Below are 18,338 nucleotides of genomic sequence, written 5' to 3'. Positions count from 1 at the left end.
AAGTCAAGGCCCCTCCAGATCATTATATTTTACAATTATTAATGAGCTCATTTCATTTTGTTTAATTTTGACTAATTATATTTTTATGGAGAGTAAAATATTAAAAGTTATTTAAGGTTTAAGTTAATTTATTCTGGAATAATATTCCTGTCTTTTTATTATTCATAATTATTTTAAAAAAAATATATGATTTTAAAGATTTAAAAATTGTCATTCTGCTAGCTTTTTGGACTATTTTGACAGATTTTTTAGACTATTTTGGAGTTTAGCTAATATTTTAGCTACATGCTAGCTGCTTTGGCTAATTCAGGCTGTTTGGAGTTAGGCTAATAATAACACAATACGCTTTCTCTTTTGGCTAAATTAGTCATTTTTCAGTTTAGCTATTTTTTCAGCTACATGCCAGCTGTTTTGGCTAACCTGCGTTTGTTTTTGTTTTTTTCGTTTTTTGGCTTCTTTGGCATTTAGCTAATATTTTAGCTGGCTATCAGCTTCAGCGTTTTCAGCTTCTAATTTCAGCATCTTCAGCTATCAGCACTACAACTGTTTGTTTGTTAGATAAACATTTTCTTCAAAATATTCCTTAATCAGCAACAACAATCATCACATTTAACCTTTACATGCAGAAAAACAAATATTGTGAAATATTAATATATTTATAATTACATTTTGTGAAAATACAAAATTGTATTAAACATAATTTCATGTAACAATAAAAAAAGACAATTTCTTAAAGAACAAAAACATTTCCATAATGGAAGTATGGATCATATGTTTTATCGAATCTGAAAGAGGATTATTTATTTATTTATTTTAATTAACTACTAAAATAGTTCAAATAAAAAAGACACAGCAAAACAGAAATTTAAGAAAGTAAAAATACCATAAGAACAAACCTTTCAAGAACCTTTCAATACTGTTATTTTCTGCACTGCTAGAAAAAATAATCTTATTAAAGAAATAATCTTTGAGAAAACACGTTTTGGGATTAAAATTCTTGGTCAGACCATTTTTCTTCTTTCATTGGAAATTTTTTTCACCTATTAGTAAAAATGTTTAGATTTTAAACATTCTTCACTCTTTTCTCTGGAGGGTGTTTTTGTAAATCATGAATTACTAGAAAGTGTTAGAAACAAACCAAAAAATACAACAAAAATGTTCAACAACCTGAAGCTTTTCAGCTTCTTCCTGACCACAGCGACAGCAGGAAACCTGCTTTTACCTGGGGGAGAAGGAGCAGCAAAGTCTAAAATAAAAGCTTTTATCAGCCTGGTTTTAACGTAAAAAGTTTAACAAGTCATGAAGGAAAATAGGATCAATTTTGATCAAGATTTTTTTACAATTACTTTTACAAACCAAAAAAATACACCAAATATCTTTTATAAAAATTTTCTTTTATCCCAATGAGTCCATTTATGTTTCTGATTTTTAAAAGAGAGGTTAATCTGATGTTAGCCTAATCGGATACGTATATGACCTCTCCAACCAGACTTCTGTCATATTTTATACATGGACATCAGCGTGTCATCAAAATGCAACAGATGGAAACCCTAAACGACCTCAGAGGAGCGTTTCTGTCTCACATAACTGCTACTGTAGAAACACAGAAGCAACTACGACTGTCGCTGCTGCTGTGTTGATGCAGAACAAATGATGCCGGTTCTACAGTCACATTTTCCAAACTGTCACTGACAAATTTTCTTATTAAAAAGACATTCCCAGTAGTGTTTTAATTATGATTTTGACATTTTTAAGCAAAATTCCACAACCTAAATGTCTTAAAAAGATATAAGAGCTAACAAATAATGAAAGCTAACATCAAAATGCTCTTTCATTGATTTACAATCCTTTCCAACTGCGGTCAAATGAGCCGCCGTTCACATTTCCGTGGTCACATCAAGAAGCTCCGTGGAGTCTGGTGGAGATTTTCCAGCGTTCTCAGTCCTGCTACCGTAAGTATTGGATGAAACTCACACCAAAAATCCAGTGATGCTGATTTCTCAATGACACTCAGACATAATAAAAACTCAAAAAAACAGGATTTTCATCAGATGCAAGTTTTTCTTGCTTAGGGTTAAAAAAACACCTATTGTAACAGGACAAACTGCTCCACACAACATTTCTTATCAGTGTACTCAGCTGCTGGACAGGACAAGTAAGTAACACAGAACACAAAAAAGGAAATAAAGAAATCTTTACATTTTTCTCCTCATTAAGGCACCTTGACACTTACTTGATTGTTCCTTCTTTTGGATTGTTTTCAGTATTTAAGGAGCTCAACTCTCTAAAAAGCTCATCTGTGTTCACACTTCACTGAACCACACCAGGGTTCACTTGCAAGCAATTCAAAGTAGAGTTTGAGGAGGTGCAGCTAACACGTCTGAAGCACAGAGGACTTTTCAGATTCCTTTAAGTCACTTTTGTGCTAATTCATCATCAGAATGACTAAACTGTTGTGTTTCATTTGGGTTTAAACGTTGAAGAAGCTCCATGGAAACAGAGAACTCGCAGAAAGCGGAGGAATCTGACGCTTGAAAGAAGCAGAAAGCCTGACGCCAACTGCACAGGTTGTGAGTCCTCCAACCAGGTTGCAGTAAAAAGTCATTAAATGTGTTGTGATGCTATAAGATGATGAAAAAAATAGCTTATTTTTTAATTAAAAAAAGATTTAATTGAAAAATTAAATAAAGTGTGTGATGAGTCTCCTCGGCTCATATCAGTCTGAGTGAATGTTGCTTCACAGCTGCATCCTCTGCTGCATCGCTGCACTCGTGAAGGCGCCGTTCGCAGGCTCCTCCTGCGTTATGGCGTTGAGGTACCGCCCCGCCCTTCTGTCCGCGGCGTTGAGTTTCCCCTGCAGCTCCCGCGCCTCCTGCTCCGCCTTACGCGCAGCTTTGCGGGCGTTCCTCAGGGAGCGCTTCACCTTCCGAACGCGGTCCTTCAGCTGCCGGTTCCTCTTCTCCAGCACGGCCAGCCGCTCCTGCAGCTTCCGGCTGCGCTCCTCCTCCTCGAACAGCGCCACCTGGACCGAGGAGCACAGCAGCTGCAACCACCAGGAGAGGAAAAAGAGCTTATGGTTCATGGTAAAGCTTTGGAATATTAAAAAATGTGATTTTTTTACAATTTTTGACTCTTTTTGTGTCAATAAAATTATAAGGGTGTCTACATAAAATGAATTCAGTACAAAATGACAACAGAAAATCTATATTTTTTGTTGTTCTCATGGAGTCATTTGACGTTAAATTTAAATAATTATTTTAGTCCCTGCTTGAATCTCTTCTTTCCTCAAGGAAAACTTCTCTGGGACACACCCAGCACTGATGCACAAACACCTCAATGCTGCCTCCTGTAGCTGCTATCATCTGCATAAATACATGCTCAAAAATGTCCTTTAATTCGCAGAAGCTAAAACAACCACTGCCATCACAAGTGACCCAAACATCTCATTAGGATGAATGTTTTTTTATACTTTAAAGCTTGAAATCCATTCATTTTCCAAACTAGCTGGCGCCTATCCCAGCTACTGTTGGGTAAATGAGGTTCACCCTGGAGAGGTCACAAGGTCACAGACTCTCAGAGTCACAGATGAATCTATGAAGATTGCTCATGGACTGTGGGAGGAACCCGGAGAAAACACTTTTTGTAACCGTTTATAAATGTCGCCCCAGTCATCTGTGCTTCTGTGCACAGAGCGTTGACTGTATATGAGAAGTGGACTCAGTGACTCCTTCCCCCTCGTGTTGCAAACAGGAAGTACCCACTGGTTACAAGAAGCCAAAACCCCAAAGTCTGGTTCCAACATGACGGCGTCCATATTGTGAAAAAATGGTGACTAAATGGACTTAATTTAATTGTAAGTAAATCATTTTGACCTTAAGTAAGCCTTCTGTTTACAGTTCAAACCTCTAATTATTAAAATGTTAAAGTGGAGAATTACTGAATGGAGCATTTATTTTCTAATAAATCTGTTAAAATCTCTCATGTTCTTTTACATCCTTTTTAAGCTATTTTTACTGCTATTTTATTAAATAATATATTTACATTTTGTGTATTAATTTATCTGTATTATACCTTTGATTTGAAATAAAACAAGTAATTGATACATGTATTTTTATTTTACAGTTAAGTCTTGATCTTCCACAGAACCGTTTGTAAAACCTGGAAACCTCACTGACTGACATCGAAGAAAATCCAGATGACAGTATTTTCTACAAACTTTCCAGTTTTAATGAGGAATTGAAGTAAAGTAGAGATGAAAATGGATAAATTCGACCAAAAAGAGATCATTCTGGCCAGCAGTCCTGCACTTCAAGAACCAGATTAGTTTGTTGTTTCTTGTTGTGAAAACCTTAAACCTGAAACAGAATCAGAAACAAAATTGGGTTATGGGTCTAGCTAATATTTCATCTATGCTAGCTGCTGTGGCTAATTTAGGCTTTTTTAAAACGTTTTTTAAGCTGTTTCTGAGTTAGTCTAATATTTATTTACTAGCTGTTGTGTTTAGCTGTTTTTATTCATGGGTATGTGAAAAAGTTACAGTTTTAAAGTTTAAAAAATTGGCATTCTGTTAGCTTTTTGGACTATTTTGGCATTTACTAAGATTTTTTAGGATATTTTAAAGTTTAGCTATTTTTTCAGCTACATGTTCTGTTTTGGCTAAACCAAGTTTTTTTTTTTTTTAGGCTAATTTGGCATTAAGCTAACATTTTAGCTGGTTATCAGCTTCAGCGTTTTCAGCTACCGATTTCAGCATCTTCAGCTATCAGCACTAACATCTTCAGCGGCCAAATTCATCTTACAGCATTCACACTAGCATTATCACAGTTAATCCTATATATCTAGTTCATAATTATGTTCAAAAGTTACAGTTTTAAAGTTTTAAAAATGTAGTTTTAGAGTGTTGAATGAATGTTTATCCTGTTCGATCCACGACCTACGGTGTGTTGTGGATTTTGGCCTCTTGTGCGATTGAGTCTGACACTCCTGATTTACTGCCTTTCTGCTGAACGTTTTAAAGAGCAACTTAAGTTAATAAGTTAATACAGTATTATCCATCCATCCATTTTGTGAAACGCTCCGTCCCTTTTGGAGTTACACTGTTGTATTTTAACAAGTTAAATGAATGAGCATCTTTCAGAATAAAGTGAATGCGCATTAGAAGCTTGTGGCTCAGAGGGCTGTCTGCTGGTGGGACACGGCTTTAGACTGAAGCTAATTGAGGGTTTTGGCAGCAGACTGCAGTGGAGGAGCTCTCCTGTCAGTCTTTCCGGTGGGGCATCTGGTTCCCATGAAACTGCACCCAGGAGCAAAGAAAGCCCCCCCCCCAGTTCAAGCTTTTTTGTGATTGTTCTCCATCAGAAGAATCTCAAAGATCCTGAGCAAAGAGAAAATGATGCATCAGATAATGAAGTAAATCCACAAATGTTCTCTAAAAATGAGGTAATGTTAAAATCTCCGAAAAAAAATGTAAAAAAGCATTTTTTCCTGCTTATTTTAGCCTGCAGCAGAAGCAGCCTGCGTGTAAATGCTCGTCCTGTTGGAGAGCGACTCCCTTTGGCCACTCTGTGGTCGACCCCTGACCCCGCACAAAGGGACGGAAATCACTGCAAGCCGCGTCCCTCTGCTGATTTATCAGCACAGTCTTCCCTGAAAACTAAACCATAAAATCTTTTTACTGCAACATCAGACAAAAACGCAGAAAAAAGCTAAATAAACTTCAAATTCTTCTAATGGTGCCGACAAACGCTGAGAAGCAAGGCCGGATTTGGGGGGTGGGGGGGTGCACTGACTCTCTCCAAACGGGATAAGAAAAAAATCACAAATTAATTCAAGAAATAAAAGGACAAAATAAAAGACAAACAAATAAAAGGATGGACAAACGATTAAATAAATACATGTAGCCTCAACAGGCCACAAACCAGTGACCTGCTGGTGCCTGTCCCTAGCCCGGCAAAGAGGACGGTCGTGTCAGGAAGAGGATCCAGCGTAAAAATAATAAGACAAATGGATGATAGCACACCCCAAACTGCAGCTCACCTGGACACCTGGATAGTCTATCTGCCCCTCATAGTGGGGCTGGCTAAATCTGAGGAGGAAGAACTGATGATGCTTTTTTTTAAATCCATTCCAGTCAGATTTAGATTTAATCAAATGAAGATTCATTCAGGATTTCCGTCTCTGGTTCTGAACACCAAAACATCAGAACTTGCTCAGTCTGACAGGACAGCTTTTTAACCTGTAAAAGAAAATATTATTAAGCTTAAATCTTATTCCAAATGCCCCATTGAACCGTCTTTATTTGTAAGATCAAATGTTGTAAATAAATATTGATTTTTTTAAGTCAACTGGAATAGTGAGGAATAAACTTATTGTTTTATGAAAATTGTCTTTTTTGCTGAAATTATTGATTAAAAAACCAAGTAAGGTGACAAGATTGTTAAAAAAAATGAGGACCAGGATCACTTTTTTTTAAATTCCCGCCAAGACAAAATACCAGGAGTAAAATCTGCCCTGGATTAGCTGATCCTGTTCAGGATCTGTTGTGTTCTGATGCTCCCTCAAGTCAGTCAGGTCAGCAGAGTTAAGTGCCTATAAGTGAGACCGTTCTGATGTGAACATGAAAACCGCTTCCTGATGTAGCAGTTAAAGGATCTCTGACATTTGACCTCTGACCCTCCAAAAAAATGTGTCAAAAGAGGGACACATTTCAGAGAGTTCTCACCCTGCTGTCCTCCTGGACTTCCCAGTCAGGACCGAAGGAGTGCAGCAGCGTCCCCCCCTCTGAGCAGTTTGCAAACTGGAAGAGGCTGGAGAACGTGCGCCGGTTCTCCGCCGTGTCCGGGAAAATGGCATCCTGGAAGTTGACGCCGTGAGGGAGGATGCTGTAGTTCTCATCCATTCTGAGGAGGAGATTAAAAGAAACTGCTTTAGAAACTTACTTCTTCAAATTTTAACTTTTATTTTTAAAAATAATTTGTTGACAATTTCTTCATTTTAGTCTTAAATGAAGCTCCGGGTGCTTCTCACCTGAGGAAAAAGAAGTAGGAGTCGTTCTCCATGACGGTGTGGGACTGGCAGGACAGGTAGCCCAGCCCGGTCAGGTTCAGCCTGGATCCAGAGGGCACCTCCAGCATGCTGCCCCACGCTTGGTCGCACAGCAGCTCCACCTCCGCCGAGTACAGCAGTCCTTCCTCTGCGCCCTCGTATCCATACGCGAAGCCAAAGGGCAGCGAGTTGAACAGGCTGCTGGTTCCGATCCCCAGAGGCTCCCGGTGGATCGCCAGGACCCGAGCGTACACGATGATCTCCGCCAGCTCCGCCCGGCAGCCCTCGCTCAGCGGCCGCCACTCGGAGGGCAGCTGGCAGCCGTGCGTAAAAGTGTCCAAGTGCGCAAAAGCGCAGAGCGCCGTGGCGAGGATAGCCGTGGAAAACATATCGAGAATCCCTGCAGGTGTTTTCTTTCTTCAACTCTGTGTTGTTTTCTTGCTTTTAGTTATATGTTTAAAAAATCCTGAATTGCGTCTCATTGATCTGGAAGTTCCCACCTTAAAAAGTGCGTCTTGTTAAAAGTGTCTCACCTGAGAGCGTGAGGATGCTTTAGAAACCCATCCTGACACTTTGAACTAATAATCCCAGGATGCTGTGCGTTCAGACCCTCCTGCTTGTCTCCTGGAGTCACGGAGGAGGAACATGACTGACTGTTTGCTTTGGTTCTCCTGCAGCTGGAACGACACGCTGAGCAAGCTGCGCTGCGTTCACGAACCGAAAACCTCCGCGGAAATTCTAGGTTCCCACGTGGGCTGCCGTCTGTGCCTGAAAGTTATGTCTTTAAATATTCTACTATATTGGGTATCCCAGATATCTATAAAACAGCCTCATGTGATAGTCACTGTAACCTTTCCCACCGACCAAAACTAAATGAGTTCAGAAATGTCTTCTTTATTTGTGTTTTAGGGTCTTTCTTTATAAAAATACCTGTGTTGTATATTATATTTATAGCATCATTTAATGTACTTTTGAGAGCAGGGCATACAAGTTCCTTTCGAAATAAAACACACCCTGTGTTAAATCAGATCCTGCAGCAGAAGAAGTCAAACACATTATTTCCATCATTTTTTATTTCCTTTCATGAAGCATCAAAAATACAAAGACATAAATGCTAAATATATTTTACTACATCATAAGATGGGCGCAGTTTGAGGAATAGAATTCTTTATGTTGATTAATATTGAATATATAAATTCACTTATCCACATCTACAGACATCTCTAGAGATGTTTCTGCCGTCTCACAGAAAAAATGAAATAAAGTTGTTGTGCCGTCATCCTTTTCATCCTTTTATTATTGAATATAAACAACACTGATGTAGAGTGTCTAATCTCTACATATAAATCTATATTTTGAAGAACTTTACTTCTGACAGAGCAACTAGACACTGATGTTCAGCAAAAGATCAGATTTAAGCTCATTCTAAATTAAATCACAGAGGAAACCTCTTTACATTATTTTTATGTGTCGTGTTGAAAATCAAAACATAAATGAAAACTGGATTACGAATTCTGGATTACTAATTCTGAGCACAGAAGAGATTTAGAGAAGAATGGAGATTCTTGTCTTCAGTCTGGATTTGAAAATAAAGGTATTCTGATGTTTATGGAGTAGATGTGTCATCTGTGGCTCCGGGTTTCTGCTTTAGATGTCGTCTTCACGGCCCTTTGAAGTCTGGGTTCGGTGCCTGTGGGGACCTTGTTCTTCTGACACGTTATGTTATTGATGGGCTGCAGGAGAGCTGCAGGCGGACGGAGATCTCTGACAGGAATCCACTCAAAAGATGAAGATTAGAAACTGTTTGAAAAACTCAGCAGATTCTTTTAGACTAAAGATAAATGCTCTCAGAAATGCAACGTTCCAGGAGATGTCACCTCCACTCAGGAACTGATGCTGCTCAGGTCTGTCACTGATAAATACTGGTACCAACTATCATGACTGCAGCCCAAAAATATTCAGCGTGAAGACCTAAAACACACGTGTCAAAGTCAAGGCTCGGGGGCCGGATCCGGCCCTCCAGATCATTTGATTTTATTGTGATTAATGACCCGATGTTATCTTGTTCTCATTTCTAACTTGTATAATTTTGACTAAATATATTTTTATGTAGAGTAAAATATCGAAAGTCATTTAATGTTTAAGTTGATTTATTCTGGAATAATATTCCTGCCTTTTTATTATTTATAATTATGTTAAAAAGTTACAGTTTTAAAATGTTAAAAATTGTCATTCTTCTAGCTTTTGGACTATTTTGGCATTTACTAAATTTCTTTAGGCCTAAGGCAAACCTATGTTGTTCTTTTTTTTAGTTTTTTAGGCTAATTTAGCATTTAGCTAATATTTTAGCTGGCTATTAGCTTTGGCATTTGGCACATGGCCGCTAGCATTAGCGCGTTAGCTTTCAACACTTCACAAAATTCCACACAACAAACCTTATAACTCGAACTACATTAACCCAGGTTCTCTGTGATACCTTCAGGCATGATGTTTGCTCATCACTTCTTCCATTTTGTGTTTACTAACCTGTTAGTTGGAACAGAGAGGCAGCACACGTTTTAATATGCTTGTAGCATTTTATCAAGAGGATTTATTCTTCCTCGGGTGTGCCTCTATTTCACTGCGCTCTGCGCTGCCACCTAGCGGACAGTTTGGGAATTACAGTGCTCAAAAGAGTTGGAAATGGAACTCTGTAAATAACAATAAAAGTAAGCAAATTAAAATATAAAAAAATGTAAAGGGGTCTCTGTTTTTTACTTTTACTATTTCCCAATTTATTTTTTACTATTTTCCAAGCCTCTACACAAACAACACAAAACTCTGCAACTACATCCCAAAATACAAATTAAATTGTGCAAAAGCACTAAATCAAGACTTTTATTCACATTAACATTAAGAAAGAAAAAAGTGTTTCAGCTTTGAGGATGTAATCTGTTTCTTCTGTCAGTGATGATCTGCTCTGTTTTAGAGAAGATTCTCTCAGTTCTCAGGTGTCTGCACAGGTTGATTGAGGAGCCATAATATACATAGAATATAAGTGACCAGAGTTGTGACCAGAAGGGCACTAGGACCCAGAAAATGGCCTCATGCTAGGTGTGTGGTTTGATGGGGGACGCTATTTAGTGATCCAATCTGCAGCCGTGCTCACTTCAAACGCTGCTGTCGTCCAGCGTGTGTCAGGCCAATCGAGCAGACTTTGTGGAGCTCCCTCGAGATTCTGGCCGTGCGTTGAAACGTCGGGTCCAAAACGTGTGTTTGCGCTGTTGCAAGCCCCCACCCGTCAGACAGGGTGGCGTGTGGAACGCGGGAGTGAACAAACTTGTGGCATGATTAAGGCCTACTGCCAGGAACTTTTATGGGAGGAAAGTCATATGACTTGCTGATGAATCCATCGTGCTTTTAATCTGCCACTATTTTATACCGCTACATTTTTATTTTATTTTTATTGTATTTGATTGTGCCACTCTTTTAGTAGTTTTAAATCATTTTATTCCTGGACCTTTCAGCACCAGTTTTACAAAGCAGTAGTTTTATATGTAATCCTTCAAGCTGTTGTTAAGTGTGTGTTTTCACTTGCAGTGTGCCCCTTTTTATTTGTTGTGATTTGTTTTATCTGGGCCAGTTGCATTTTAAGTGTGTTTTACAGCTTTGAGTTTTTACTGTTAAACTGCTGTCGGTTCTGTGGCTTGTGCCTGGCCGAATAAAACTTTTAACTCTGCTACTGCCTCCTCCAGTTAATTCTGGACACCTGCATTTCACTGTGCAGTCACATTGTTTAACACTTTTCACGACTGCTACAGATTTGGCGTTGTTGGCAGGATCTGAGGCTTTTATAGTAGCATTTTATATTTTGTGTGAGTGGCTTTTAAGTAGTGGCATAAATAGTGGCAGGTTGGAGCCGTCGGGGGACCGCCTACAGACCCCAGCTATCTACTACGCCAGTGAATGGACAACATGGAGCAACTCCAAGCCTTGCTGGAACAAGTGCAGGAGCTGAAGGCATCCAATGAACAGTTGCAAGCCCAGCTGCGAGCGCAAAGTCAGAGGCGGGATGCCCAGGCTCAATTGAAAGTGCGGTTAAAGAGTCCTCTCATCTAGTGGCAAACTGTCCAGTGGTAGAAGTGTGCATGGGAGGCATAAAGGTCCCTTGTTTATTGGACACTGAGTCAATGGTGACTACGATCAAAGAGAGCTTCTTTGAAAAGTATTTTAAACCACTGGGGGTTGGACCACTGAAGGCATGCCATTGGCTGGAGCTCAAGGCCGCAAATGGGTTGCAAATCCCTTATAAAGGTTATATGGAGCTCTCGGTCAACGTCATGGGTCAAACTCTGAACAAGAAGGGTGTCCTAGTGGTGGAAGACCCCCCAAATGAGTCTGTTGAAAATCAGACTGCTCCACCTGGCTTGTTGGGCATGAACATTATTCGTCATTGTAGCCACGAGGGGGCCCAAGCCAGGGTCTCATTGTGCCGGTCCCAACCCCAGATAAATACAGAGGGTTGGTGAGGGGCAGGAGTCGAGGCAGGCGGCTGACAAGAAGGTGTAGAGTTCAAAAACAGGTCGGCAACAATAAGGGCAGAATATAGAGACACTTTGCAGTGAGAACAATACTTCGCACTGAGCTGGGCTTGGTGCTCTGGCTTTAAGCTGTTGAGGGTGATTGGAGATGAGAAGCAGCTGAGGAGCTTCTGGGAGGAGCTGCAGGGGCTGATGGGAAATGCAGTGTTAAGAGAACAGGAAGTTACTAATACTCTGGAGACTGTGTGTGCAGGCAGCCAGAGGGGGAGACAGAGGGCAGCCTCCTGACACATAGTCACTAAGACGGATTGGACTCACTACCTCTCTGGAGATGCTCAGGGGGTTGGCTAGTGTGGGCCGTTAAGAGTACCCAGCATTTTTTGCGTTTCTTGGAAGGGTACTGGAAAGTGTCCCAATAGAGGACTCTATTGTCCTCCTGGGGAACTTCAATGCCCACATGGTCAACAACAATGGCACCTGGAGGGGCGTGACTGGAATTAAAGGCCTCCTTGATCTGGATTCAAGATGTTTTTGTTGCAGACAAATTTTGATGAGCAGAGAAGTACAACTAACACCATGTTCAAACACAAGGGTGTCCAACAATGCACTCGGCTCTATAACACCCTCGGCAGGAGATGGATGATTAATTTTGAAGTTTGACCTTGTGTGGCCGTTGTACCAGCGTGTTTTGGTGAACAGAGAGCTGAGCCAGAAAGCAAACCTATCAATAAGCCACTCAGTCATTGTACCAATAATTACCCATGGTCATAAGATCTGGGTTATGACTGATAGAACAAGAACCCGAATACAAGCTGGCAATATGAGCTTCCTCCGTAGGGTGTCTGGATCCTCCTGGAGATTTGGTGAGCAGCTCGATCACCCAGAGGAAGCTCAGAGTAGAGCTGCTGCTCTTTCACATTGATTGGAGCCAGAAGATATGGCTCGGGGATCAGGTACAGATGGTGTCCAGGATGTATTCTTGAGATGTATTCCTGGCATGTCCCATCTGGTGAAGTCCCTGGGGAAGACTCAGGATACTCCAGAGAGACTATGACTCTCGGCTGGCCTGGGAACACCTCGGAATCTCTCCAGAGGAGCTGGAGGATGCTAGCTCAAAAAATGGGTCAGGAAGCACTTCCTGGTCCACTTTTAGTGTGTTCAGACTGAAAATATATTTTGAATTAATTGGGGTAACGAACTCTGGTTCATTTTAAGGATGTCAGGAAATATTACAAATATGGGTCCTTTTATCATCAACGCTAAAGTGTGATTTGCTGCCACACTGCTCGGATCAGATCAAACAGTGATCTAATGGGAGTCAAATGAAAGGCACTGAAGGAGGACGAGGTGAGTAAACAAACACACCGATTACAAACACCAATCCATTCAAGAGCCTCTTCATTTTGAAAATCCAGCCCGTCTTTTAGCTGAAGGGCTTGAAGGCTTTTGTTCACAGCTTGACTACATTTCTTGACAGTAATGGTTCTGTAACAAGGCTTATCCATGCCAAGGATTTTGAATTAATATAATACAAGAAATAAAAATGCTATTTGTGGTTAGAAAAGATCAAACTATCAGTGCTAGCAAAAATAAATAAGTAAGCAGGAGTTAATAGCAGTTGTCTAAATCCTGCATCCTGATGTAGTTGTTGCTCTAACTTCTTTTGGGGCGGGATTCTTTACCACATTTGTCTAAATCAGGGGTCTGCAACCTGCGGCTCCAGAGCCACATGTGGCTCTTCTATCCCTCCATGGTGGCTCTCTGGCTGAAGAAAAATAAAATAGTAATTCTCAAAATTTTGGAGATAAGCTATTAGGCTAATTTAGAGTTTAGCTTCTATTTTAGCAACAGGCTAACTTTTTTGACCAATTTAGTTTACAGAGGAATTTTAGGCCATTTAGGGGTTCAGCTAGCAATTGAGTAACGAGCTAGCTTTTTTTCTGGCTAATTTGGCCTCTGATTAATTTTTTATGCTAATTTGGAGTTAAGCTAATGTTTTAGCAACATGCTACCATTTTTGGCTAATCCTTTATTTTCCAGAGTTTTTAAACTAATGTAGAGTTTAGATTTTATTTTAGCAACATGCTAACATTCTTGGCAGATTTAATTTAGGTATTTTATGCTAATTTGGAGTTCAGTTAGTAATTAGGCAACAAGCTAGCTTTTTCGCTAATTTGGCCTCTTCTAAAGGCATAAATGTTTAAAAAGTCCCATTTTGAGAAATGCTAGTTTTTTTATATGTTTGCTTTTGTTCGTGCCAAAAATGGATATAATTCACATATATATATAAAAAAAAGATGGCCATGAATGCAAATCCAAATTTCTTAAAGGCTAAAGTAAGACTATGCAGCTTTTTCTAGGTTTTGATCTGTAGAAAAAGAGTCCAAATGGCTCTTTTACTCTTAAAGGTTGCGGACCCCTGGTCCAAATGTTATATAAAAATGATATATTAATGTTATATATCTGACAACCTAAAAAGGGAGACCCAAACTTTTGGAATACCTTTTTATGCTTCTTCATCAAAAGCATAAACTAAGTTTGATGATTTGCAGATTCATGTCTTCTTTTTTTAATGTTAACAAAAACTAAGGTTCAACAATGTTAGTTTTAGCTTGTCAAGATGTAGTTTAATCCAATGACTTGTATTGCTAGAGATGGTATGTTAGCCAGTTACCATTGTCCAAAAAGAGCGATGCCATGTCAGTAAATAATAAGACATGGTTTAACAGATACAGTAAAATGACCATAAGATAAATTTAATTTTGGTCTGATTTTAAAAGAAAAAACTGATTATCATAAAAATAAGATAAAGGACATTGTAATGATGTTTTTGTAAAAAATGCAACAGATGAACAAAACTTCAACCTTTTCTATAAATAAATAGCTAAAAATGTAAAGCAATGCATACCTGAAGCATGGTTGTGATTTCATTCAAATCTACACACAGACTAACCCTAAGCTTACACGGGTAGCATTACAGATCAACTGCGATGTTGGAGTGGTCTAGCTACAGCAGATGGCTCCTATTGGCTGCTGGATGATTGCAGACACAGGCTCTGCTGCTGACCTCCTGAATCTCCAAACTCACATTTGTTTAGGAAGTACAGTAATCCCTCCTTTATTTGCTGAGGTTCAGCAGCGAAGTCCAGCAAAACTTTTAACGCAACAAAACGGATCTGCAGCGCCGCAGAGGCCAGACCAGAGAGGTCGAACGAGATCCTCTGCAGTGGGATTCCCTTTTGCCAACTTTGCGTATGCAACATGCTAGCATAGCGACTCTAGACTATGTAACTCACTGGTTTTATCTATAGCTAATGTGGGTTCGTTTTGCTTAAAAAGGATTGTGCGACTCTTGTATGCAGACGACTTCGCTCTATCCTGTTCACACATTAAAATAAATGATTTGAATTATTTGATTGGTTTTGGTGCTGCATGGTGGTGTAGTGGTTGGCAGTCTCGTCCCACAGTGAGAGGATCCTGGTTCAATCCCCGGCTGGACTCTTTCTGTGAAGAGTTGGCATGTTCTCTTCGTGCATTGTGGGTTTTCTCTGGCTTCCCACAGTTCAAAAGCATGATTCATAGGTTAACTGGTCATTCTAAATGGTCCCTATTGCTGTGGATATGAGACTAGAAACTTGTTCAGGGTGTACCCCACCTTCGCCCTATAGGACAGGCTCCAGCAGTTGCATAATCCCAAGATAGATGAATGATTTGTTTTGATTTGAGAAAAAAAGGGACAACATGTTCATTAACATGGATTAGTATCTGACAAACTGTACCAGATGACATTTAAATTTGAGTTTTTGACTATGTCTGAGTTCCTTGAATCCCCCCTAACCCGTAAAAATGATTTAGTACAGTGCTATCAAGTGTCCGGAATTTTAATGCAACTTGAACAAATACTCACCGTTGCTTTTTTTATTCTTTTTTAAATGGGAACTATGACATCACTCATTTGCCAAAGTAAAAACCTTATCAACATGTACATTTTATGAAGACTTTATGAATCTACTGTGCTCTGATGATCAAAACTTGGATGACTTATAAAAAATAAATGTACATATACATCTTTTTTAAATTAAAAATTGTTCAAATGCAGTGCATGGTCTATTTGTTATGCTAATGAGTATTGATGCATGCTGGTTTTTCTTTTAGGAAATTTCCAGGGCTCTGGATATGGGAATATTAGCACTCCCCCATAAAATTGGCGAATGCGCTATATAGTACATGATAGTGAGTGTAGCCTCCCTTTTTCCATTCTTGAGTACAATATGAACCTGACTGCTGTAAAATGCTAAAAAAAAAAAAAAAAAAAAAAGGTTATGGTTTTCTTTTCCTCATAGTAAACACTCTACAATGTCTGCAAAGTTTTCATTTGGAAGGATTTATTTTCAAGATGTTGAACCTCAAGTTGCAAATAATCAAGAAAGTGAACCTGATTATTACTTGAAAGTGAGAACGTCCTCCATCCTGTGGCGTAAAGGTGTCAAAAAAACGTTCCCAACAGATCTGTGGTGAAGTCGCTCAGGGAAGTAAAGAAAGTCCCACAGAAACACACAGGAGAAATGTGATCATTCAGAATTTATTCCAGGAGACAAAACACGATCAGTCGCTCCGGCCGCTGTCATGGTGACTCTGATATGCGCACATGATTGTCGAAGGCATCCCATATACAAGCCCGTCAACTCATCATCATCATCATCATCATAGTCGTCGTACCACAATGAGAAGGGCAGGCAGTGGCCGCCTGCAGACATGAGGGCGTCAGCGCCATACCGCTGCACGGGATGGGAGTCTGTTAGCGAACACATGCAGAGAGTAAATACAGCCAGAAGACTCAGCAGGTGCTGGACGAGGGCACCACAGGGACACGGCAAGCAGCACGCACCGGAGCTTCAGTTCAAACACTCAAAAGCAACCCATGGTTTACCGTCAGAAGTTTGCTGTAGCCTGCATGAGTTTTTAAAAGTCTCATTTGGCTTCTCAGAAGTTTTTCCTTTTCATTGGAGCAAAATATCAACAATTATGACTACAACAGCAGCTGAAAGTTTCTGTTGTAACTGATGGAAAGATTGGACCTAAAATAAAAAATAAAAAAAAGATTGAAAAGAAAAACGTATTTTTGTTATGAAATTATGTTTTAAGTAAATCAAGCAAATAAAGAAATAAAAGTCAAACTAAACATTTTAATCACTACTATCACCTGCACAGCAAAAACAGTCTTAAGGAAGTAAGGAGTCCCTTGTTTCAAGAGTTTTCTGTCTTGCAAGAAAATTAATCTTTAGGAAGTTTTTCATCGGCAAAATAATCTTGGTTTGAGAAAACATGTCTTAGTGGCTAAAATGACCTCAAAATAAGAATTCTTGGTTGTAAAATTTTCTAACCCCAAAGAAAGACGTATTTACAGTGTAACAATTTTTGACTTATTTCTGAAGGGGCCTGTTTTTACAGTGTAATGCTGGATTCACGGGATTAGTGTCTGGCGCCTCTCTTTTGACATTCAGCAAATTTACTGCTCGACGCCCCAGCCGCGGTGAAACTGCCAATGTTTCATTTGTTGCTACGTCATGGAAAACATGGATGATGTTGAGCTAGTAGCTTGGGTTCATATATAAAGAGCTCTACAGAAGCGCCGGCAAGCACTTCGTCACCGACACATTGCAGCAAAGCAAGCTCCTCTGCCTAGGGACCAACAGCCCAGGTGGCGACCTCGTTAGCTCTCCCAGACCTTTGGAGGCGGAGCTTTCTACATTGTCCACCGGGCGCCTGGCTAGCATGGTGGGCTTGATTCCTCAAGCTCCATTGACTCTGTGACAGGCTGGCGACCCGTCCAGGGTATATCTCATCTTCACCCAACAGTAATCTGGACATTCTCCGGCAACCCTTTAGCCCCAGCAGATAAAAAAAAAAAAAAAAAATGGATGAAAGTTCAGGATGAAAATCCCCATATCAAGCGGCCATATTGTATCTTTTTGCCTACCTGCAGATCGAGTCACTAAAAAATTATAACTGCCCAAAGCTGAGTTCCTTATGGTTGCTGTGCTGCGCACAAATCACCCCACAAGGCCTTAGATTGTGCCTATAAACTGACTTAACATTGAAACTTGACATATATATAGTATTTTTGATCGTTTCAACAAATGTTGTGAAATATTATAATTGAATTTATTAAACCAATGATAAAAGCATTTTTTTTGCCTAAGAAAACAGAAAATTAGGTCAATTTAGACACACAGACACACATATACAGTATATACCACACAGATACATTTATACATATACACAGTTATACATATATATATATATACATATATACATGTATGTATATACATATATGTATATATAAGCACATACACCCCCCCCACACACATGCAACAATTTCTTTGCCGCATTAATCGCGGATTTACTCATACGTGCCTTTCCATACCGTGTACAGGCGACCCTCATCGCCCTCTAACTCACCGGCTGCTCTCACTAGATCACCGGCGGGTCTCCAACCACCGAGCTGCTAGCTAGAACCGGCCCGGCGCCAGGACACGAAGAGCTCCTGCACTCTAACCCGGCTCCGGTTTGCATCCAGTACCACGTCTGATGGTACCGGCTCGGGTCCGGCGCCGCGTCCCGAGAGCTGCAGACCCCCAACGTTCTGAACAGCAAGCGCAGCGGGGAACGTTTTAAATGTTCTTGAGGTTTAAGCGTGATCCAGCCCCAGCATAGCGGTCTGTCTGCCGGCATATTCATGGCGTGAGCTCCGCCGGACACGTCGCTGCATCG

General features: G+C 40.0%; 1 protein-coding gene across 2 annotated transcripts; it reads right to left on the bottom strand.

Moving 5' to 3' along the window:
• Positions 1-2,015: 2,015 nt before the first annotated feature.
• ccdc3a (coiled-coil domain containing 3a) lies at positions 2,016-9,057 on the bottom strand. Of its 2 annotated transcripts, XM_036210236.1 has the most exons (4): positions 8,922-9,036; positions 7,027-8,822; positions 6,722-6,899; positions 2,016-3,043 (listed from the first exon to the last, which is right to left on the bottom strand). In XM_036210236.1, exons 2-4 carry the CDS (start codon positions 7,431-7,433, stop codon positions 2,738-2,740), a joined length of 891 nt encoding a protein of 296 aa, XP_036066129.1. In that variant the 5' UTR covers positions 7,434-8,822; positions 8,922-9,036; the 3' UTR covers positions 2,016-2,737. The 2 variants fall into 2 exon arrangements, with proteins under 2 accessions (XP_036066129.1, XP_024116613.1); XM_024260845.2 differs by having other exon boundaries at positions 7,027-9,057.
• Positions 9,058-18,338: the final 9,281 nt, after the last annotated feature.

Source organism: Oryzias melastigma, linkage group LG23 (genome assembly GCF_002922805.2).
Source record: "Oryzias melastigma strain HK-1 linkage group LG23, ASM292280v2, whole genome shotgun sequence".
Lineage (NCBI taxonomy): Eukaryota > Metazoa > Chordata > Actinopteri > Beloniformes > Adrianichthyidae > Oryzias > Oryzias melastigma.
Note: the sequence above shows the minus strand (reverse complement) of the source record. Positions and strands in the feature narration are given on the sequence as shown.

Excerpts from the sequence above, each read along its gene's own strand:
- ccdc3a (XM_024260845.2), bottom strand. The coding sequence starts at position 7,433 with ATGTTTTCCACGGCTATCCTCGCCACGGCGCTCTGCGCTTTTGCGCAC. Across the intron at positions 6,900-7,026 it reads TCCTACTTCTTTTTCCTCAG|AATGGATGAGAACTACAGCA; the intron begins GTGAGAAGCACC and ends TCTCCTCCTCAG. Across the intron at positions 3,044-6,721 it reads AAGTCCAGGAGGACAGCAGG|CTGCTGTGCTCCTCGGTCCA; the intron begins GTGAGAACTCTC and ends TGGTGGTTGCAG.